Raw genomic sequence first — 24,230 nt, forward strand, 5'->3', positions numbered from 1 at the left:
GCACACCTTTAGGAGGGCTGGTAAAAATGTGAAGGAACCAGTGAGAAGAACTTCCAGTCTTAATCTGATTGTCAACAAGAAGGAAGAAATGGTTGCTGAAATGGAAATGATGGGAACTTTTGGAAGGAGGTAACATCTATTCTATCTGAGAATTTGTCGTAGAAAAGCTAAGAAAAACTGAGCAAAGTCTGACATACAGCCCAGATTTCTGCAAAGCAGATTTCAAAAGGTTTGGAGAAAATATGGACTGAAATTCTAAAGGGGAAGTTGGCCGGGAAGGGATGGGGAAACCAAAGAGTGAAATTCTGAAGATCTGTAAAGACAAAGAGTGCCATAAGGAAGAGAAGGGGAGTTATCCAAAGGGGTCCATATGCATGAAAAAAAGGAGCCATCAACCGATTTAGATTTTACAAAGGCATCTGTAAGAGATGGTAGCAAGGGTACATAACAGAGGAGGACAGATCCTGGAAGAATATAGAAAGTGCTCCGTGAGCTAAGGCTGGCGAGGAAAGCTTACAACAGCCAAGTATTTTTTAAGCTTTCTTGGGGGAAAAGAAGATCAAAGAATGGTCTGATGCAGAAGAAGGGGGGAAGGGAGAACTGCCTAACTTGTATTTTGCTTCTCTTTTCTTGCCAGGGAGAACAATGACCGGGCTAGAAATAGAACGGAGATGCCTACCAGGGGGACGAGACCCATGACAAGTAGGGAGACTGTAAGCGAGGCCTCAGTGCCCCTGATGAGATGACCTGTCCCTGTGCATGGAAAGAACAGGCAGGCGTGACTGCCGAGCATGGAGAATTAAAGAGGTACTGCAGGTGTGGGGAAGGGCAAATGTCCTGACTGATTCTTGCAAAATTCCAGAATGTATAAGGAACATCTACCTAGACAAGGAAAGACAAGTCTATTTCCATGGGGCAAAAGAGCCTCTCAGAGCTATCACAGAGCCACAGTATCAACACAATGCACTTTGCCTCGTGGGAAAAGTCCTTAGATTTTCAGCTAGATAGGGACCCCACTTATGTTGTAGAGAAAGACTCCAGGGAGCAAGAAAACCACCCTGTCTCCCGAGGTCAGACCTGCTGACTAGGATGCCTTCCTGCCTTATTTTGGCTTACATTCCCAACCACTGCAGGTGAGTGTTTCTGAGCATTCTGTCCTTGGCCCCGCCTTCTTCTTCTCTCTATCTCAGCGGGTTCATACACTCAGCTTTCATCTCATCCACATCATCTCTGCAGATGACTCTCTGACCCTGACTTTCCTCCTAAGTTTCAAATCTGCCCACAGGACAATTCTGCCAGGATAATCTATTAGCAACTTTCAAAAACTCATTATGTCCAAGATGGATATATTACCTCCACCCCACCCTGCCCACCTCCCCAAAGAGCACCTCTTCAGATTTTGTTTTAATCAATAACATCACATTTACTCAGTTTTTTTAATTTTTGAAACCTTGGTGTTCTCTCTTCCTCTTCCTGACACTCAGGCCCTCGGTTTCACCAGCACCAGTCACCTCCCCTTTTCACACTGTCCTCACTGAATGTGGGCCTTCCTTTCCACCTGCCTCACAATATACATGCTGACCTGGACTTCTCCCCAGCTGTCAGATTCCTTTTCTTGATGCACCTGTTCCTCCTCTGCCCCAACTCCAACAGCTCCCTGTTACCTGTGGAATCAGGTTTAGCCTCCCTATCCTACCATTTCAGGCCCTCCACATACTCATTTTATCTCATGGGATTCCCCATAGGCACAATCTCAGCTCTGCCCAAACTGGACTACTTACCATCCCCTGTACAGAACGGCATAGTGGAAAGAGTGCTGGACTTGGAGTCAGCAGAGACCTGGACTCGAATCCCGCCTCTGATATTTACTAGCTGTATGACTGTGGGCAAGTCATTTAACCTCTCTGAGCCTCAGTTTCCTCATCTGTAAAATGGGGATAATAATACCTGTAGTAGCTGCCTCACAGGACTCTCATGAGGATCAAATGAGATAATGTGTTAACTGTTAACCTTAAATTGCTATAATAAATGCCAGTTATTGGTATTATTATTACTAGTATAACTACTAATACATGCCCTGCGCTTTTCCTACCATTGTGCCTTTGTTCACCCTGATTCCTATGCCTGGAATGCCCTCTAACCCCTCTGGCTGCAGGCGCCTTCTTTTCTCCCTGCACCCCACCTCTCTTTATACAACGCTGTTAGACACTTGTCACATAGTTACTGGTATGTCACATGCCCTGACATCAGACTGACTCTAAGCTCTCCACAGGAAGGAACCACGTCCCGTCTAATGTTCTTTCCCCCAGTGCCCAGCACAGTGCTCTCCACATAGGAGGTACTGAATGTCTGAGACTTCAATGGAATTCTGATTTGTGTCTCTGGCCTCCTTCCACCTCCACCCTTACGCTTTCCAAAGGACACATGTTACAGGAGAAGAGACTGGGCAATCAATGGTTAAGATGGAAGTCAGACCTTTACCAAAAGTGAAAGAAATTAGTTCAGAATTAAAGAGAGCTATTCAGAAACTCCTTTATGTGTTTTGTTAACTATTCACCCAAGCACCATTTATCCTTACGACCTCAGTACTCCTTCCCTGAACAAGCTACCGTCACCCTGCACTTTTTAGAGGACTCTAATGAAGGGGAGAAGAGGGTATTCCTTCTCACTACATCTGAAGGATCTGTAACCTTTGGAGTCCCGGAAGGGCCCAAAACGGGTCTGGTGGCAGTCATCCCTTATTGCTCTCATCCCACCCAAAGGGATGCTCGTCGGTTAAACAAAGCACGGCAGGTCTTGGCTCTGGCTGCCAGCACACAGCTTCCTGATGCCTCGGCTTGTTTATTTATAAGGCCAAAGCAGACGAGAAACAGCAAACTGAAAGGGAGCGGGAGGGGGGACGGGGACACTACAATGGGAACCACACGATGGTAGCGAAGGGTGACAGCTGACAGCCAGGAGGAAACAGAAAAATGAAAGAGCAGGCACAGAGTTGGGCTAGGTCATCAAGAGCTGAGCTGGTGGAATCAGATCATAGGATTTGGAGCTAGGACACCCTCTTTATGCAGGGAAAAGAGGATAAAATATACTTTAGAAGGATTTCCATTAAAACAGTTAAACTAAAACTATTAGAACTTTAAAGGAAAACCATCATTTCTCTGGAAAATTCACTTCTATGGAATACTTTCCTCCCTGACCCTAACAGCTCCCATTTCCGAATACTCTCTGTACAGCGCTGAGGCAGTCAATGCCAGTCAAATTATCCCCATTTTACAGATGGGGAACACGGGGCTCACAAGGACAAAACGACTTGGCTACGGTCCCCCAGCTGACAAATGACGGAGCGGGGACTCAGACTCCAAATCCAGCCCTCTTCTCGCCTCTCCAGGATACACAGAAATGAGGGGTTCCGGCCTCCAGAGCAGTGGCAGCACAACCTGAGCCTCAGGGGACTACGCTGACATCACTCACCCGCAGGAAAGCTGGCAGACGTGGAGGGGGCGTCTCCAGGGGCCTCGAAAGCACCTCCTTCACCCTCGGGCAGCAGGCAGGGGACAGGCTGCATGGCCTGCCTCCTGTAACCAGGGCACTGTCGACAGACAACGTATGGCTGGCTGAAAGACAAACAGCGTTCAGTCTACCGTGAGCTCCCTCCTCAGAGACACCGATGATGAGGGGGGATAGACAGATAAAAATGCCTAAAAAATCCCTGTCGTGAGCATGCTTCACCTCCTTTCTGGCCTGCTACACTGAGGATGGAGCATCTGTGCAGGGCTCCTGTGGGATGGTGGAGAAGCAATGGCTTGAGAGTCAGAAGACCTGGGTTCAAATTCCACCTTTGTGATCTTGGCCAAATCTCCTTCACCTCCATGGGCCTCAGCTTCCTCATCTCTAAAATGAGGCTGAGCCAGATACCTCTGCTCTCTCCTGCCTCTCCTCCTCCCTAACTGTTCATTCTTTTTTTTAAAGCCAGCCATTTATTATTATTATTTTTATTAAGAAACATTTATCAGGTTCTCTCTTTTTTTAAATTTTCACATTAGTCATGTTGTAAGGAAGAATTAGAACCAATAGGAGGAACCATAAGAAAGAGGAAACGAAACAAAACAGAAGAAAAAAAAGAGCAAATAGTATGCTTCGATCTGCATTCAAACTCCATAGCTCTTTCTTTGGAATGTGGACAGCATTTTCCACCACGAGGCCTTTGGAGATGTCTTAGATGCTTGTATTGCTGGGAATGGTTAAGTTTATCAATATTAGTCATCGCACAATGTGGCCGTTACTGTGTACGACGTTCTCCTGGTTCTGCTCACTTCACTCAGCATCAGTCCATACAAGTCTTTCCAGGTTTTTCTGAAGTCTGCCTGCTCATCATTTCTTATAGCACAATAGTATTCTGTTACATTCATATGCCACAACTTGTTCAGCCATTCCCCAATTGATGGGCATCCCCTCAATTTCCAATTCTTGGCCACCACAAAAAGAGCTGCTATAAATATTTTTGTACATGTGGGTCCTTTTCTCATTTTTATGATCTCTTTGGGAAACAGCCCTAGAAGTGCTATTGCTGGGTCAAAGGGTAGGCACATTTTTATAGCCCTTTGGGCATAGTTCCAAATTGCTGTCCAAAATGGTCGGATCATTTCACAACTCCACCAACAATGCATTAGTGTTCCAATTTTCCCACATCTTCACCAACATTTATTATTTTCCTGTTTTATCATCCTGGACAATCTGATAGATGTGATGTGGTACCTCAGAGTTGTTTTGATTTGCATTTATCTAATCAATAGTGATTTAAAGCATTTTTTCATATAACTATAGATGGCTTTAATTTCTTCATCTGAAAACTGCCTGTTCATATCCTTTGACCATTTATCAACTGGAGATCTAACTGTTCATTCTCAGTCTCCTTTGCTGGATCTTCATCCACATCATATGTGCTAAGTATGGGTGGAACCATCCATGCTGCCCAAGGCTCTGTGCTGGGCCCTCTTCTCTTCTCTCTCTGCACTCCTTTACTGGGTGGTCTCAGCAGCTCCCATGGATGGATTTACCATCTCTAGGCTGAAGATTTTCACATCTATCTGTCCAGTTCTAACCTATCTCCTGGACTCCAATTTACCAATCCACCGAGAAGTGGATGTCCCATAGACCAGTGCTTAGAAGTGCTGAAGCGGTCTCGAGTGGAAAAAGTTTAAGAAGTCCTGCCATAGATGACTTGAACTCAATTGAATCCATCATCTCTCTGCTACCCAATTCCTACCCTCTTCCTATCTTCCCTATTACTGTTGAGGGTACCACCATCATCCCTATCAATCAGCATCACCACCTAGGTGTCACCCTCAACTACTGACTCTTCTTTACCTTCAATTACCTTCTTTACCTTCAATATCGAATCAGTTGCTTAGCCCTGTCACTTCTACCTTTGTAACATCTCATCTTTCTCTTCTCTGGCACTCTCACCAGCCTGAAGCAGGCCCTCACCGGCCCCTGCCTGGACAACTGCAATAGCCTACAGGTTGGTCTCCCTCCCTCGAGCTTCTCCTCTCTTCAGTCCATCCTCCACTTGGCTGCCAAAGTGATCTTCCTAAAATGCAGGTCTGACACGTCACTCTCTTACTGAATAAACTGCTCCCTATGATATCTAGAAAAGCCACTGCTCCCTATGACATCTAGAATCAAATGTACTATCACGTGTGACCGCCAAAGCCCTTCATAACTAGCCCCTGCCAACCTTGCTGGGCTTCCCACACCTCACTTCCTCCTCCTCCTTGATGTACTCGATGACCTAGTGACAAAGGCCTCCTCGCTGTCCCTTAAACCAGATGCACTACCCCCACTTCTCTGAGAATTTTTACTGCTGTCTCGTTCTCATGGCAGGAATTCTCTCCCTCCTCATCTGTTGTCTCCTGATGTCCTTCAGGTCTCTGCTAAAGTCTCACCTTTTGCAGGAAACTTTTTCCAATGCTTCTTAATCTTATTATTCTTTTTTTTTTTGGCTAGGCAATGGGGTTAAGTGACTTGCCCAGGGTCACACAGCTGGTAAGTGTTATGTGTCTGAGGCTGGATTTGAACTCAGGTCCTCCTGAATCCAGGGCCAGCGCTCTATCCACTGCGTCACCTAGCTGCCCCTAATCCTTCTTAATCTTAGAGCCTTCCTAGTGAGATTATCTCCAATGTATCCCTGTCTATATCTTGTTTCTACATAATTATTTTCACGTTGTCTCCTCATTAGACTGTGAATTCCTTGACAGCTGACTCACTTTTGCTTTTCTTTGGGTTTCCAACACTTAGCACACTGACTGGCACATAGTAGGTGCTTTTTGACTTGAGGATTCTGAGGGCCCTTCCAACTCTACACCTATAATCCCATGGTCCTGCTGTCTCCCTTCGCATAGAATTCTACAGATCCAAACCTACGCAGGCCATACAAACCCAATCTAAAAAGCTCTGGGAAGGTTGGTTGTCTGGTCTTATCTTTTATTTTCAAAACAGAACCAATATTGAGGCCTTGAGTAATGGTGAAGCAGTCAGGATCTCATGGATCTTGCATAGCCTGACTTGTATGTGATCAACAGAACCCTCAGCTGGATAAATGGAATTTAAGATTCGTTTTCTGGCCTATCACGTGGGGAGTGGCAGAACAAGTCGTGTTCTATGACCATGATGGAACACGACTGTGTTGTAAGAAATGAGGAACATATTGGTTTTAGAAAAATATGGAAAGACTTGCATGACATAATGCAGAGTAAAATGGGCAAAATCAAGAGAACATTGTATACAGTGACAGCAATATTATGTGAAGAGTAATGGCAAAGACTAAGCTACTCTGAGTAACAGGAATGTTCACATCAGTTACGAAGGACCTATGTCGGAAAATGCTCACCACCTCCACAGAAAGAACTGATATACAGAAGCAGGTAGTGTACGGTTCCACGAAGACACTTATATTAAATGTTGGGCTTCTCTAGTGCGGAACTAGGAGGGAGAGACACAACTCAGAACTCAAAATGTAACTAAAAAAAAAAAAATTCCTTTTTGGTACTTTGAAACTCAGTGCTGGAATGGCAGAAACCTTAGAACAACTTTGACACCCCAGAGAGCCTACACTTGCCCTTCTTTTGCCCTTACATAGAGAGAACTTGAAAATTCTGCCGGCTTCCTCCTCTGCAACTTTGGCTGGATTTGCCCTCTCCTTGCTGTCACCATGTCTAAGACCTTGGTTCCTGTCCTAGCTGTCACAATGTGGCAAGCCTATTTTGCTGTAAACTCCTTCCTGCTGCCTCTCAGTGTTCAGTCTCTACCCAAACACTCTGTCTCATGCTTCTCCAATGACACTCTGTCATGGCTGCATTAAGAGTTAATTTCTGGGGGCAGCTAAGTGGCACAGTGGATAGAGCACCGGCCCTGGAATCAGGACGACCTGAGTTCAAATCCGGTCTCAGACATATAACACTTATTAGTTGTGTGACCCTGGGCAAGTCCCTTAACCCCCCATTCCCCCCCCCCAAAATCTAATGAAAAAAAATTAAAAAAAAAAAGAGTAAACTTCCAATCATGACCTTCAAAACAACCCAGCAGTCCACAATTTTCCACTTTCCTCCATACCCAAGAACATCCTAGTCACTGAGCACCATCCTAATACACTTTTCTTTCTTGTACTCTTGTATCTTATTTTCCTTGCAGGTATGGGTCTATCTACTTTAATACCTCAAAAGTCCATTGTAACTTTGGTGTGGGTAATATTCCCTCTACTGATGCTGATTGCAACCCCTTCTATGAACTTAATAGATAGAGTTGCTGTGGCTGAAAAATTCATCACTCCCTGTGGCCATTCTGGTAATGAGCCTCCCTGAATTTAACTGGGCTGGTCCCCACGTAAGAGACACACAAGCCCAATGCCAGCCCTTTCTAGACTGGTAGGAGTTACCAGAGTTTTATTTTCTACTGGGTTGGGCATGAAGAAGTAAGGGTCGAATCTCTGCTATAATGGGGCATTACGCTAGGACTTAAGTAGAGTAGCCTACTGGATTTTATCTGTCTTGCCTCCATTATTTTATTGTAAGGTTCACAAGGGCGCCATTATGAGCTTCCTATGGAATTTTTTCCTTCCTAATTACATTTGGTAGCAGAGGATAATCAGAGCATCCATGATGGCAGGCTAGAACCACCGAACTTTCAGTTAATAGCCAAATGAGCTGGCCAGTTCCAGCACGGAGACAACCGGTCAGTGTGAAATGTTAAAAGACCTAGAGGAAGACCTCTTTAGAACATCGGCAGATTCTTTATGAAAGATTCATGAGAAGACAAAGGTAAGAACTACACAGGGTGAGAAGGTGTGGGTGGGTGGCAAATTGTACCCATCGAGAGTTGTATTCACAGAGCATATACACACTCACAGGTATCACCACAGAACAAGGCGAGGCAGCATGAAGTGATATGGATTTCATTAATATAGAGCTCATAAGGTTTATGGCCAGTACAGAAGATGTCCAACACGTATGGTATTTAGACACTAGACATCTGGGTCAGGATACCTCAGAATACTATACTGGGCAATGGGGATTCCTTACATCCAACTCAGGAAAGTGACCAGTTATCAAAGTTTTCTAATTCAAGAAGACTATTCTTGAGACTATTGCCTCACCTCCAACATATAGTCACTTTAACAAATTAGGGTTAAGATTCTTAAAATGATTATTAAATACAATAGAAACAGGCACAAATTCACAAAGAAGTTAAGTCAAACTGACCTAATTCTTTTTTTTTTAAATGGGTTACTAGGCTGGCAGATCAGAGAAATGCTAAACTCTATTGCTTCTTAACTTCAACAAGGCATGACAAAATCTTCTATGGAGAAATGTGGGCTCAATGATAAACAGCACAGTTTAAAAACTGGGGCTGGCTGAACAATTTCACCCAGAGAGCTGAATGATGTCCACATGGAGAGAGTTCTTCAGTAAAGCCCTACTGATTGCGTTCTGGACCCTAATCTATTACACATTCTTATCAGTGATCTAGATCAAACTATTTATGATACACTTAATCAAACATGCAGACAATATGAAACTGGAAGGAATAGGTAGTATTTTATATAAATGAATCAGAACTGGACAAGATCTCAACAGACTGGAAAATGGAACCCAAACTAATAAGATGAAATATAACAAGGATAAATACACACCATCATGGTGACCGTATGGCTGTTGTACAAGGCCCAGCCTGGCAAGATTCTGGGGGGATCACTACCAGGCTGGACTCCAGGTAACGCTTTTTTTAGCCAAAGCAACTCTCAAACACTCCTAAGATGAAGGTGGGTTGAGATCTATACCGCAGGCCAAGTACTGCGCCAACAAAACCCCATAATCTTGAAATCAATGCAAAGTACAGGATGGGGGTGACTTAGATTTAATAGCAGTTCACAGGAAAAATAATAACAGGTTTTAGTTTCCTATAAGCTCAACATGAGTCAGGTGGGTAATGTGACCTGTCAAAAAAGTTAATACAATCTTAGGCTGAACTGGCAAAAAACCGTAATGTCCCAAACCAGACACATATGCCATACTGGTCAGCCAATGTCTGGTGGACTATTTTCAGTTCTGGATATTGCATCTTAAGGGGAATGCTGACAAATGGAAAGTGAGGGATTAGGAGGCAAAGGGTCTGAAGAAGTCACATGTGATAAACAGTTAAAAAAAGCAGGGGCAGAAAACTTAGGTGAGGCACAATAATAGCCTTCTTACAGCTTAAGAGAACGGAAGTAGGACCAAAAGGACCAGTGCGTGGAAGTTACAAGGAAGCAGATTTTGTCCAAACAAAAGAAAGAACTGGAAAGAGTGACCAGCTTGGACGGAGGAAGACCTGAGTTCAAATCCAGCCTCAGGCACTCACTAGCTGCATGACCCTGGGACAAGTCACTTAACCACTGTTTGCTTCAGTTTTATGTCCTGCCTTGGAAAGTGGTGGTTTTTTTGTCACTGGAAGTTTCTAGCAGACAGGATGATTAGCTGCCAGCGGCTGCTAAGAAAGGGGGCCTGCTACAGGTGGGAGATTGGTCTGGAGAGCTAAACTTAAAGGTTCCTTCCAACTCTGATTCCATTATTTTGTCAATAACCCAAAAAAGGAATAAGAATTTTTTGTGAAAAAATAATAGTATGTCAAATAAAGCCACAACCTCCAATGACTGCAGGCCAGCACTGTGGAGGATCCCAAAGTCCACAGAGACAGCCAAGAGGCTGAGCTTCTGCTATGCCCCAGCAGGTAAGTCACCTGATATCTGAAGATTCACTGTCCACATCAGACAGTTCCAACAGGTCCTCAGAACTTCCCTCTTCATCCGAAAAGGACCTTCGGACTTTTGGCTGCAGCATGTCCTGCGTGATTTTATTCCTGGCATCCATGCTACGCACATCCTCTTCATTACGGCACTTATCTAGGGTTCAAGAGAAAACTACCTCAGAGCAGAAGGCGGCAGAAACAAACAGACCGGAGCACTGAGGACCCCGGCCACTGCCTTATTTTATTGGTTCCTAAGGACGGGCAGCCTTGTACTTGCCTGGGTGCTGGATAAGGTAGGCCTCCACGAGGTTGTTCAGGATGTGGTTTTTGCATATACGTTCAACTGGACAACGGCACGTGGGGCACAGAGAGGACCGTTCCATCCAACCTGAATAGCAAGCGGCACAGAAGGTGTGCATGCAGGGCTGCAGACTGAACATAAAGACAACACAGCTCATTCATCACGTGGGCCGGTCGTGCTGGAAGGGTGCTTGCTGGCACCTTCTGCCCACATGCACTGACTTCAGTGTGGTAGGGGAGAAAACACACTGGATTGTGACTCAAAGGACCCAAGTTCAATCCCAGATCTCCTATATCCTAGGAGGGACTTTGCCCTGTGACTTCACTGCCCCCACGGGTGGGGAACTTATGGTCTCGAAGCCACATGACTCAATCAAAGGGCCACCCTCAAGGACCTAGAGGGCCACATGTGGCCTTGAGGCTGCAGGTTCCTCACCTCTACCCTAGTCCATAAAACAAGTTGGCTGGACTGTCCTGTCTCCAAGAGTCCACCCAGCTCTGACCCTATGAGCCTCCTGGGGCCATCCATCTCCCAGAGTACTGGAAGAAGGGGCACTCTAACCAGACAGCATGGCAGAAGTGGGCACCAGTAACAGGGCACACCCACACTCTCTATTACAGTTAAGAAAGAATTAGAAATTTCTCAGAAAACACCCCCGACTTCACTCTTGTCCCAGCTGCCCCAGGCCCCTCACACCCCGCCACCACAGCGGCAGCACACCTCACACAGTCGTGTAGTAACTCCTGACAAATAATACAAGTGAGAGTTTCTTCCATTTTGTCTGGTTTCATGTCTGCTGCTTTCACTTCCTCAGGAATGGCCCTGCTGTTTTTACACTGGTCTGTGACAAACAACTGAAGACTCAGATTATTGTCCCCATCTGGAAGAGAAAGAGGGCAGTGAGAGGACACGCCTTGCCTCTTATGTTGATGCATGAATTCTGCTGACCAATGGGACAGGAGTCAAGGGCCCTGCTCATGACGCAGGTTCCCAAAAAGTCCAGAGAAGAATGTAAGCTGTTTGAGGGCAGGGCCCTGGCCTGGGTGGGGGGAGCGGAGATGGGGGGGAGGACCGATACAGGGAGATTTCTAGGCAAATGTAAAAAAAAAAAGTCCACAAGAAAGGGACTACATTAGTGGTAGGCTGCATAATTAAGGACAGGGTGGGGGAATGGCCCTACCATGGAGCAGTGTCCTCTCTGACCCTACAACAATGGGCACTATTCTGGGAGTGAGGCAGAATGGAAAAGAGGAATCCATGGGGTAAGCCCTACAAGGCAGTGACAGAAAGTATCTAGAAGAGAGAGCCTAGAATAGATACCTGGGAAGCTATGACTGCATGAAGTAAAGAGAGACCAGACAGTTACAGGGTCATGAACCAGAGAATGAGCATCTAGAGTAAACAGAAAGAGAAGACGGATAATGAAGAGAGTGAGAGAATCTTTTTTGGAAAGGGACATAAAAAAAAGAAATTTAAAAACTAATGAACAGCACTAGCTAAAGGCGAGGAGAGGCAAGGGGAATCTATCTGACTGAAAGGGAAAAAAAGAGTGGGAACAAATGTAGAACCAGATAAAAACAGGAGAGAAAAAGGAATTAACAAACAAAACCCTAAAGGGAAAGGTGTAACAAATAAGAAGAGGGGATTCAGGGGTGAGGAGAAGAGAGCCAGTGGGAACAGGGCCACCTCTGAAAAAAGACTGAAGTAAAGTAACTGAAGAAACATAATACTGTGTTAATAGCAAAAGAGGGAACTTGAAACTGCAAAGCTTCAGCATAGATAATATTAATGCAACTTGGATAAGACAGGAAGGGGTGGAATGCCAAAAAATCTTTTTATCAAATTTCTCTGATAATGGTTTGGTACCCAAGATACATAAACAATAAATATTAATAATAAATTAATTAAAATTAATTAATCATTATTTCTACAATTAATAGTAATATAAATATTAATTAAGAAACGTTAATTGTTTACATTAATTAATGTAAATAAAATTGACAGCCATTCCCCAATAGATAAATGGTCAAAGGCTATGAACAAACAGTTCTTTTAAAAAAAAAAAAAAGAATTAAAAAAAAAAAGAAACATGAAGATTCACAGCCACGTGAAAAAACGCTCCAAATCACTAAAAGACTGCACATCAAAACAACTCTGAGGTTTTACTTCAAACCCCGCAAACTGGCAAAAATGACAAAAAACGACAATAGTCAATGTTGGAGGGGTTGTGGGAAGATAGGTACACTCATACATTGTTGGTGGAACTGTAAAATGGAACAATCATTTTGGAAAGCAATTGGAATTACGCAAATAAAGTGAGTAAAATGACTCTACTCTTTGAACAAGAGACTCTATTACTGGAAGCCACTGATAAGTAAAATGGGCCCCACTTATTCCAAAATATTTATAATAGCACTTTTTGTGACACATGAGAACTAGAAACAAAGTAGATGTCCATTGATTGGGAAATGGCTAAACAAACCATGGCACAGAAACATAACAGAACATCACTGTGAAATGATGCAGAGGGAAGAGCAGCCAAGAAAACTGCACACACAGTCAATACAACCTGAGTGGGAAGAATAATGGCACATCCAAAAAGAACAAAGTAAATGTGATGCAACTGTAAAGATTCAGTGCGACTCAAATGAAGAGGTATGAGAAGATCTCCCCCACCCCAGCCCTGTGTAGAGGTGGGAAGGGCACAGGGTCACACATGGCACATGCTTGGGGACTTTTTTAATATATTAATCAGTTGTGCTGAATTCTCCCCCCTTTCCAAAAAATACTATTTATTATATAGGACGGCTATGTGGGATGGGGAGAGAGAGATATATGGGGTACTACGGTAATGTCAGACACAGAAAATATCAATGGCAACTTTAAAAAATCAAACAGTTACACAAAATATGAACCCAGTGGTATACCTGGTAAGACACCCACAGGAACTATATGAACACAACATAAAAAACTACACAAATAATGCCAGATCCAGTGAACAACCTCATCAGCTTTGGGACTCTCTCTCGTCACTCCTCCCTCTCTCTCTGATCAGAGGCTGCAGCCGTGAACTCCAAACCTCCACTGAAGGAGAACACTCAGCTCTCACCTGGCTGCCCTGCTCTGACTGACTTTGTCCCCACGCCCCAGTGACTGGATACCTCTCCTCACCACCACAGCTTTTCACCCTCCTTTTGTATGGTGTCTTCCCCCCTTAGACTGTAAGCTCCCTAAGGGCAGAGACTGTCTTTTTTCATATTTGTATCCCCAACACTCAGCACAGTGCCTGGCACATAGCAGGCACTTAATGTTTACTAATTAAATGGAGAAATATTAATCGCTCATGGGTAGGCCAAGTCAGTGAAATAAAAATTACAAAACTACCTAAATTAATTTACTTATTTAATGACATACCAGTAAAACTACCAAAGGATTCCTTTATAGAGCTAGAAAAATAATAACAAAATTCATCTGGAGTAACAAAAAGGTCAAGAATAGCAAGAGAATCAATGAAAAATAATGAAGTAAAGGGTCTATCAATACCGATCTCAAACTAAACTAAAAAACTATAATTATTGAAACAATTTGGTATTGGGCAAGACACAGAGAAGTTGATCAGTGGAGCAGATTAGGTACACAGTTTAAAGAAGCAAATGAGCACAGTAGCTTCAGACTTGATACATTCAAAAATTCCAACTATTGGGGCAAGAACTCAGTTTAACAAAAATTGCCGAGAAAACTGGAAATCAGTCTGGCAGAAACTAGGCATATGCCAGTATCTCACACTTCATGCCAAGATAAACTCAAAATTTTTGAGTACCTGATTTAGACATAAAAGATAGTATCATAAACAAATCAGAGGAGCATGGAAGAAAATGCTAGTCAGATGGATGGACAGAGGGGAAGAGTTCATGAACAAGCAAGATATAGAGAAGTTTAAAAAAGATCAAATTGGCAATTTTGATTACATAAAATTAGAAAGTTTGTGTACAAGCAAAACCAATTCAGCTAAAATTAGAAGAAAAGAAGGAAACTGGGGAAAATCTTTGCAGCAAGTTTCTCTGAAAAAAGTTTCATTTCTAAGATATATAGGAAACTGAGTCATATTCACTATAAGAGCTATTCTCCAATAATAAATGGTCAAAGGACACAAACATGCAGTTTTCAGAGGAAGAAATTCAAGTTATCAATAGCCATGTGAAAACAACTTTGAGTACCATCTCACACCCATCATATTAGCTAAGATGACAAAAAAAGAAAATGAAAATGCTGGGGAGTGTGTGTGGGGTGCGATGTGTTGCACTGTTGGTGGAACTGTGAACTGGTCCAGTCATTATGGAAAACAATTTGGAATTATGCCTAAAAAGGCACCAAACTGTGACCCAGAAATACTAGCTCTATACTCCAAAGAGATAAAACAAAGAGGAAAAGGCCCCCCATATACAAAAATATTTACAGCAGCTCTTTTTGTGGTGGCAAAGAACTGGAAATTGAGGAGATGCCTATTAACTGAGGAAAGGCTGAACAAGTTATGTTTTATGATATCGTGCTGAGGGGCATAGTTTCAGAGAAACCTAGTAAGATTTGTATAAACTGAAGCAGCATGATAAGCAGAACCAGGAGAACAATTTCTTCAATAACAACGATACTGTAAAGACATATAACTCTGAAAGACTTAGGAATTCTGATCAGCACAGTGAACAACCACAATTCCAGGGGATTCATGATGAAGCTTGCTATCTGCCTCCACAAAGAGGTGGGGAACTCAGAGTGCAGATACAGACATTTTGTTTTGTTTTCTACATGGCCAATGTGGGAATCTGTTTTGCTTGACTGTACGTGTTTGTAATAGGTTGTGTTTTTCTTGCTTTTTCAATGGGGAGCATTGTGAGGGGGAAGGCTGGAGGAAGAGAATGCAGACCTGAAAATAAATAAAACTTAATTAAAGGTGAAAAAAACAACCATATTGACAATAAGACTTCTCTGTATAAAAATATTCCCAATAGCATTATCACTATCAACAAAAAACTGGAAACAGCTCAAGTATCCAATGATTAGGGAATGGACAAACATAGGAATTGATGGAATTATGCCGGAAGAAACGACTAATATGAAAAATAGAAGAATATAGTACCTGGCCCTTAGTAGGTACTTAATAAAGGCTTGCTGAATTGAATACAAGGAAATATGGGAAAACTTCTGTTAAGTGACTAACAATGATGAAAGCAGAACCAAAATAATATGATACACATGCAACTCTATAAACAATACTGATGATAAGATTAACAACAAAATTCAGAAAAAAGAAACAAAAGAAAAAAATTTCAGAAAGAGCTATAGAAGGAAACAGGATGACTTTTTTCCATCTTGTTTAAGATAATATACACGTTAAAAATTGCTTAAGCAGGGGCAACTAGATGGCGCAATGCATAGAGCACCGGCCCTGGAGTCAGGAGAACCTGAGTTGAAATCCAGCCTCAAGACACTTGATACTTACTAGCTGTGTGACCCTGGGCAAGTCACTTAACCCCAACTGCCTAGCAAAAAAACCCAAACAAACAAACAAACAAAAAAACAGAAAAACAAAAAAAAATTGCTTAAGCAGACTGGCGCTAATGAACATTTAGTTTCATGGCGATCTTTTTTATTCTTGTTTACATATCTGAATGTATTTGTTGATGATTAATAGGTTTATGATGGTGTAAAAAGGAAATATGATCACCTAACCTCCTTTCATTTTCTTCTTAGCAGGCCCCACGTCTTCCCAGTCATGAGGTTTGGACAGAAAAGCTGACTTTCCCTCTTTGTCCAGAGAAGCTGACAAGAAGGTGGAGGTGCCATCACGTGTGACAAACTGATACTGATCTTCAAGTGATGTGCTTACACACCTGGCTTCTAAGGAAGAGGAAGAAGAGCAAAAGAAAAGAAATCAGGAGGGATCATCTGACATGAACTACACCACCCCCTTTAAGAGAACGCTCCACTTCAAGTCCCAGCGCCCACACGCCACCTGTTTGCTCTCATCTGGCTGAAGAGCCTTCCCTGCCAGCAGTCAGGTATTTCTGGAGCACCGATGAGAGATTGGGAAAAGGCCTCAGGGATCACCTGGCCCAAACCAGGACAGGAAACAAACTGTGCTGACATACACAGCTCACACACTAACTGGAAAACCAGTTATTAATATAATGCATGGACACACACACACACACACACACACACACACACTCACACACGATGCTCCTTAGCTGAAAGCCATGTACCTCATTATGCTGAAGCCCTCTCAAAGCAAGTCAGAAACATGGAATCTCTATTTTCCATTCAAATTCCAAAGCGAGCCAGAACAGACAGATAAAATAATTTCTTAATAGGTTCATTTATGACACACAATATAGAGGAAATGTCAGATTTTGTGATTTTGATGCATTAACAGACCTGGTTAGAGGTAGATAAAAGTCCCCAAAACTGTTTTTATCAAAATCACATCACCTGCTTCCACAGGCACTAGCAATTCTCATCAATCAGCCCAATGCAAGAACAGAAGGGCCAACGTCAAGCACTGTAACATGAACTATGAGACCAGAGATGGTGACTCACTGGATAAATTAATTTTTTTCCTCCTCCGGTACCTAGGACAGGCCTCTGCAGTGAGTGCTTAAATGTTCGCTGAAGTGAATTTGCTCAAAGTGTAGACTGCTGTGTGCGTGTTTGTGTGTGTGTGCGCACGCACGTGTGCCCATGAGAGACAGAGTGAGTGAATGAGCAGTGGGGGCAGGAGAATCACCTCTAGATGCTATACAACTTGTTCTGGGAATTTCAGGTTTTACTCAGTGACTTTTTTTTTTTTTAGGCAATTCGAGTTAAGTGACTTGCCCAGTGTCACACAGCTAGTAAGTGTGTGCCACCTAGCTGCCCCTAGGGACATTTTTCAAACAGTCACATCTCATCAGTAAATTTTGGCTTTACTAGACCAAACTGATTTGCGAAATTGAACTCAATGAAATGCCTGGCATAGTGTCTTAAGGGCACTAAACTTTGAGTTAGAAGATTGGGTTAAACTCCCCACTCTTTTTTACCATCTGTGTGACCCTGAGCAAGTCAATTAACTTGTCTTATCCACCTCAGAGGTTTATCAGGAGGAAAATGTTCCTCGACTCTCAAAGTACCACATGAGCAACTATTACCTTAATACTTTAGCGCAAGATGGCATTTGATGAAAGCAAGTCAACTCCAAAAATTAGCCATCTGGGCTTGGAATCAGAGAACCTGGGGTCCCATTCCATCTCAGACAATAATTATCAATGTAATCATGGGCACGTTGTTCAAACTCAGCTTCATCCATTTAAATGGAGCTAATATTAGCACTTCCTATCTTACAGAGATGTGTGATGCTCTCTTTGAAGCATTATATGTTTTTGGAAGTTACTATTATTATTACGATTATGGATCAAGCAAATGTCAAAAGCCAACTGACATGAGAAAGAACAAAAAGCTCACTTTGACCAATTCTGGATTTAACAGAATGGCTCTTTGAGTCATTCATCCAATAAGTACTACATGCTCAACACCACAACAACATCTATGGAAGACACAAAAGAAGAAGATGTGGAAAGTGACAATTTCCAAGAGATAGAGTTTCTGGGTAAATTACAATGAATGTTATTAACTACAGCTAGCAAGTACTCAACAAGAAGGGCTCATCTGATCAAAGAGACCTAACCTGTGGAACCTTCAATATTTATAAAGCCTTTTGAAAAGGTGGTGCGCCTGATCGTGGAAATCAACCCTGACTGGTTAGCCAGTAATGAGAGAATGAATGCTGTAATGAGAGGCGGGCTGATTCTAATGAGGGAACGTGACTCTGATCACCCAGTCTTGGCTAAAGAACTTCTCCTATACCCATATCACCCTATCTAGGGTAACCCAGACAAAAGGTAGAATCCACTTTTGCCTAGACTTGTCTCACTTAAACAAAATGGGCTGGAATCCACCAATTCACCTAAACTAAAATATCTTTACCTTTTGTTACCTAAACTTTTCCAGTTGGGTTTGTCTCACCCAATATTTCATCTCATTCTCAGCCCTGCACTTCAAAGGCTGTGTGAATAGCCTATGGAGGTTGATTTCTAAATGAGAAAATGAAGCGGAAAAACCTTAGTCCTAATTCACTAACTGGCTATTAATATAGGACAGAAATAATCATTTCTCTCAAGAGAAATATGTTCCTTGCCTTCCAGAAGCTTAAAATCAAAGGCAATGCATAAAATCGTAAGCAAGGTGTAAAGTGACGTGCCCCTCACTGCAGGTGGGGTTGAGGCCCAGGGCCTGGCTCTTACAGACCTGAGAGGCTGTGCTGAGCGCCAGGCAAGGCTCCCTAGACAGACAGTCCATTCTTGTCCGCAGTATCTGTGAGACACAACAATGCACTGTCTCCCCTTCAGCTAGCTACAGGTGATTCAGTTCTCCCTGACCTCTCACCTAAAGGGAAGAATGGGCCTATTCTTACCGCTGCCAGCATGCCCACTCTGAGAGCTAGAGTTCTGACAAATTAAGGTTACCTCAAAAGTCGTGGTGCAATTTTAAGCTAGTAAAACTTTTCTGGGGCATCCTGTATACAGACAGAGTCCCCGATCTCAAGCAGCTTAAATTCCAGGATTCCACTGCCCATAGGAAAAAACCAAACACACATCTTAAAAGACTGTAGGGTGGGAATGATGCTTAACAATACCTTCAAATGATCAGAAAAACCCTTCCTCTGTCTTCATGACAACAGAAATGCTAGGAGACCCCAATGGCATCACTCTCGTGAATGTCATCCACCCCCCCACCCCTAAACCAAGAACTCACCGCCAGGTCTAGAAGGACGCTCCCGCTCAGCAGCAGCAGACTCCAGGAGAGAGGTAGAGGACGTATTAAAGAGGTCTGATGTAGATGTAGATGGCTGTGGTTCCTCAAAGCAAGACTTATCATTGGGCAAGGATGGCATGACCTGGCTATCATCGCTTCCTTCTGACCCTGAGGTATCTTTGGTCACGTCGCACACATTTTCTCCAGTAGCCTCTGCAACCAAAGAACCAGAAAGAGCGTGTGTGCAGGGGTCGGGCAGAAAAGGCTGCTACTTCAGAAAAAGCAAAGATTTGAAAGACTTGTACTGACACGAGGGTTCCTAGCTTCTCCCCCAGTCTTCTGTTTCAAGTTTTACTTACCAATGAGTTCTGGGGATATGCCTGGCTTTGCTTTCAAAGATTCATAGAGATATGCAACATCTAAAAGGAGAAAAAAAACAATCAGAAAGTACCAGCAAAAGTCTAGAAAAACAATTTTTTGAGGGGAAAAAGCAATCATCTTCCTCTCTGCTTTCTTTCTTTTTTTTTTCCCCCCTTAGGCAATTGGGGTTAAGTGACTTGCCCAGGGTCACACAGCTAGTTAGTGACAAGTGTTTGGTCTGAGGCCACATTTGAACTCAAGTCCTCCTGACTTCAAGGCTGGTGCTCTATCCACTGCGCCACCTAGCTGCCCCTTCTTCTCTGCTTTCTACCTCTTCCAAACCTATCTATCTATCTATCTATCTGTTATAAATCGCTATGTTTGTTGCTAAATCTTCAATTTCCAAGAAATAAGACTTTCAGAGACTAACTCCAAACCAGCTTTCTGCCTCTGACAAAGTTCAAAAGACTTGAAGCAAACATCTCAAAACATCCCAATTCATGTCAGGGTATATCACTCCCAAAGAATGAGCCAAGGATTACTATGATTGGCACTGGAATAGGAGAAAATGGACAGTGGCAAGATTAAAAACACCCATGGCTACTGGTCTATTCAAAATGCTGCACAGCAGCAGGCCTTGGTGGCAAAAGGAGGGTTTCTCAACAATAAAGACACCATGGAACAATTAGCTCATGCCCATTTCTTCTTTCTGTCAGTGGTTATCAAACTTCCCCATGTCTTGATCACAATTTGTTTCCCAAGGGGCTCCCTGGACTGCCCCCTACTCTGAACCCTGCTCATCCAGAGCCCACCAGGCTACTCCCTTCCCAAGAGTACACCGATGGAACCCTGAGCTAACCACAGCCCTGCCTTTGTGCTCTATGGGTCACTAAACCTCCCATCCACCCTGAAGCTAAAACCTCCTATGTGCATTCTCTCCCCTAATTAGAATATAAGCTCTTTGACTTTTGAGTTTTGATTTGTATCCCCAGCGCTGAGCATAGGGTAAGTGCTAGTCAGTCAATAAACATTTATTAGGGGCCTGCTGCGTGCCAGGCACTGTGCTAAGCACTGGGGATACAAAGAAAGGCAGAAGACAGTCCCTACCCTTGAGGAGCTCCCAGTCTAATGGGGGAGACAGCATACGTGGACAAACAAGAGACAGAGAAGACAAAATGGAGATCACCTCCAAAGGAAGGCACTAAGATTAAGGAGGACTGGGAAAGGCTTCTTGTGAAAGCAAGACTTCTTCAGCCGAGACTTGAAGGAAACCAGGCAATGGAGATGAGGAGGACAGAGGGGGACAGCCAGAGGAAATGCTTGGAGCTGAGAGATGGAGTGTTTTGTGGGAGGAACAGCCAGGAGGCTAGATGACTGGACCATAAGGTATGTGCGGAAGAGGGGGTGTCGTCTGTCCTTTGTTCTCGAAGAGGACTGATGACGTCAGGGGGGTGACGCCGTGACTTGCAAGTGAATTGGATTAAAGTGAGGCAGGGCTGTGCAGAGTCACCAGCCTCACTCTCTCCTCTGGAGCCATCTGGGTCCAGTGGCCAGACACGGATTAGGACGACTGGAGATGCCCCCCATGGCCTTTTTAAGCTAAGGTCTTTACAATAAGACAAGAAGCGGGGAGGGGGGGCCCCCTCAGGGCAACAAAGATTATCAGGGGTGTTGAATGACAGAGGGTTTTAGATTGACCCTGGAAGTGAGAGAGAATCACGAGTTTACCGAGTGTGTGTCTGTGACGTGATCAGACCTGCTGCTTTAGGAGGATAATGCTAGCAATGGAGGACAGGATGGACCAGAGTGGGGAGAGACTTGTGGCAGGCAGAGGCAGGAGAAGATGGGGCAGGAAGAGAGGAGAAATGGGCTGCTCGGGTCGTCTGATGACAGAGCAAGAGTCTGAACCATGGTCTTCGGACTCTAAACCCAAAGCTCCTTCGGCTTCACCACTTCTGGGTGAGGTAGACTGGAAGGGTTCTTTCTTGGTCCTTGTAAGTTATATTTCCTTTAATAAGCCTCTGCTCCCATTGGATTTGCAATACTATTAACCACACTCAGCCGGCAGTCCATTAGGATCCCTGAGATCATCTTCTTTTGTACTCATGCCTAGAGAGTCCTTTCCCATTTAATATGTGTTGTTGTTGTCCCTACGAGTAACATCCTGTGCTTGCACTCACCGGGGGGTGGGGGGACCATGTATCCAAACCAGTGAGTCACTTTTATATCATGCTTATCTTGGAGAGTGTCACCGACTCTCGTTATCACATTTTGTCACTCACAGATCTGACCATCAGGTTCTCCAGGGAGCCAACGAGAGTGACTGACACGGGACTGGTCGTTGGGGCACGCCACTTAACAGGTCTGCCAGATTAAAGTCATGTCATTTTAATTCCCTTTTGGGTCCGGACCTCAAGTGCGTTATTTCCCTTTAATGGGCTGGTCAAAATCACCTTTCCTAAGTTCACAGAGAATCACAGGCAGAATCACAAAATGTCTCCTATGAAAAGGTCAGAGACAAAGACAAACAAGGACTCAATCCTTTCCCCTCAAGCCACTTAAACTCTAGCAGGGATAATGAAATGAGCTCAGATCAATGGAATGCCCATTTCTGAAGACATGAAGTCCATAAAAGGACGGGCTTTGTGTGATGAAACCCCCTGATGGGAGAAGCTACTTCCAGCTGGAATGATAGGGAAGGCTTCAATGTCATTATCATGAAATTGCTCATAAAAGCCTTTTGGAAACTCTCATGCTGCTAGGAATGAAGTGCTAATAATGTCTTTCTTTCTTTAGTTCAGAAAATGCTAATAGGGTGGACGAGGAAGAATGAAGAGATAATTATGATAAATGGGAACAGGACAAACAGAGACTGAGTGACAGTCAGCAACGGAGGAAAGGAATCATGTGAAGACTGAACACTTTGGAAAAGGGAAAGACGTCTGGAAGAGGGAGCTTTTAAGAGTCATTAACAGCTACAGGATCAAAGAAGGGATCTCAGAAGCAAAATGAGATCATGTTTGTAAAGTGCTTCGCACAGTGCCTGGCATACAGTAGGCCCTTAATAAATACTTGTTCCTTTCCCTGACCTCCCTTCAGAGGTCTGCTACTCCAGGTCCTTCAGTTTTACAGATGGAGATGCTGAGGCCCAGAGAGGTTGCCCAAAGTCACCAGATCAGAGAGAGGACTCGATCCTGGGGTCCCTGCTACCAAAGCCGTTCAGCAGCTCTGCCTTGTTTAAAAAACGCTAAAGACGCCCGGCTGCTGCCGCAGCGAGGATTTCAATCAGTGCCACGGCTGCCCTCAAGCGCCCCCGGGCTCAGCCCCCCTAGCTCCGAGGCTTCCTTGAAGCCCAATCCCCTTACTGTGCTCTGGCTCGCTCTTCCTGTAAACCACGTAGATGACGTCCCCAGTCTGTAAAGCATAGGACTGCTTCCTCACGATCCTCACTTTATTAATTACGGTTCCATTAGTGCTGTCAAGAGAACAAAAATACAATTAGAGAAACGCTGAAAACCAATAAGGAGGATACATTTGGCTGCTAAATTTTGTGACACAAGTTGTCAACTGGCATTCCTATTTACGCTAGAAAATTAAACCAACATTAATGTTTTACAGGTTACAAATCAACACCCAGAGAAACCCATACATGAAGTATTTCCTAACTACTCTCTTGCAAAATAACTTCACTACTCCTCTCTTACTGACTCCCTGTAACCGTAATCAACCCATCAATTCAAAATTTCCACTTCCTCAAAACTCTTGTCCTTCTCCATTTTTCTTCCTGCAGACGCTGGGGATGAAATGTCCATCATCAGTCTGTCCTCCTCCTCTTCTGAACCTAGCCATCCTCGCAAAACTATCTCGTCCTCCTCCTCCTTCTCCTTCCGGCAGGCTCAGGGTAGACGTCCCTCTGAACGGAGGGAGCTAACCTCACCGTAGGTTACAGAGCCCTCAAGCGGCTCACACTTTAATGGGGGAGACAACCTGCACATACAGAGTCATATGAGAGTTATATAAAGAGTAGATGTATAGAAAACGACTGAGAAGTACAGAGGGCTCATGCGGCCTGCCCAGGTCACACAGCAAGGCAGAAGCAGAGCCAGACTGGTGGCAGGCTCGGCCAGCCCTCTTCAGTGTTCTTTGTCCCCCACGGTCTCCTTTAGGAAGACTGACCTGGCAGCAAGGACAGGGAAGCGATAATGAAAATCCAGCTAAGATAAGATGGGCCTGGACAAGGAAGATGCTGCAGAAATGAAAGGGATTTAACAGCCAAGAGAGACTGTGGACAAAATCAAGAGGCCTCGGGCACTAACTGGATGCAGGGAAGATAGAGAGAAGCTTTAGGGTCCAGGAGACAAGAACAATGGGGATAGCACAGGGCGGAAGGGGGGGGACCCCCATGCTCTCCAGAGGACCGAGGTTCTCTCCAAGGACACTGTGA

The 24,230-nt window shown here is 43.9% G+C and overlaps 1 protein-coding gene across 3 annotated transcripts in view; it reads right to left on the reverse strand.

Moving 5' to 3' along the window:
- CHFR (checkpoint with forkhead and ring finger domains) overlaps window positions 1–24,230 on the reverse strand; it is a 42,330-nt gene that overhangs the window by 11,223 nt on the left and 6,877 nt on the right. For all 3 annotated transcript variants that reach the window (XM_027844133.1, XM_027844131.1, XM_027844134.1), the window contains exons 3-10: window positions 23,152–23,261; window positions 19,786–19,845; window positions 19,427–19,639; window positions 16,310–16,477; window positions 11,303–11,462; window positions 10,559–10,713; window positions 10,273–10,435; window positions 3,472–3,614 (exon numbers count right to left, since the gene is read on the reverse strand). In XM_027844133.1, the coding sequence (XP_027699934.1) occupies window positions 3,472–3,614; window positions 10,273–10,435; window positions 10,559–10,713; window positions 11,303–11,462; window positions 16,310–16,477; window positions 19,427–19,639; window positions 19,786–19,845; window positions 23,152–23,261 (1,172 nt within the window). The remainder of the gene's footprint in view (window positions 1–3,471; window positions 3,615–10,272; window positions 10,436–10,558; window positions 10,714–11,302; window positions 11,463–16,309; window positions 16,478–19,426; window positions 19,640–19,785; window positions 19,846–23,151; window positions 23,262–24,230) is intronic.

The sequence above is a fragment of the Vombatus ursinus genome, unplaced genomic scaffold, assembly GCF_900497805.2.
Source record: "Vombatus ursinus unplaced genomic scaffold, bare-nosed wombat genome assembly UNPS02014935.1, whole genome shotgun sequence".
Lineage (NCBI taxonomy): Eukaryota > Metazoa > Chordata > Mammalia > Diprotodontia > Vombatidae > Vombatus > Vombatus ursinus.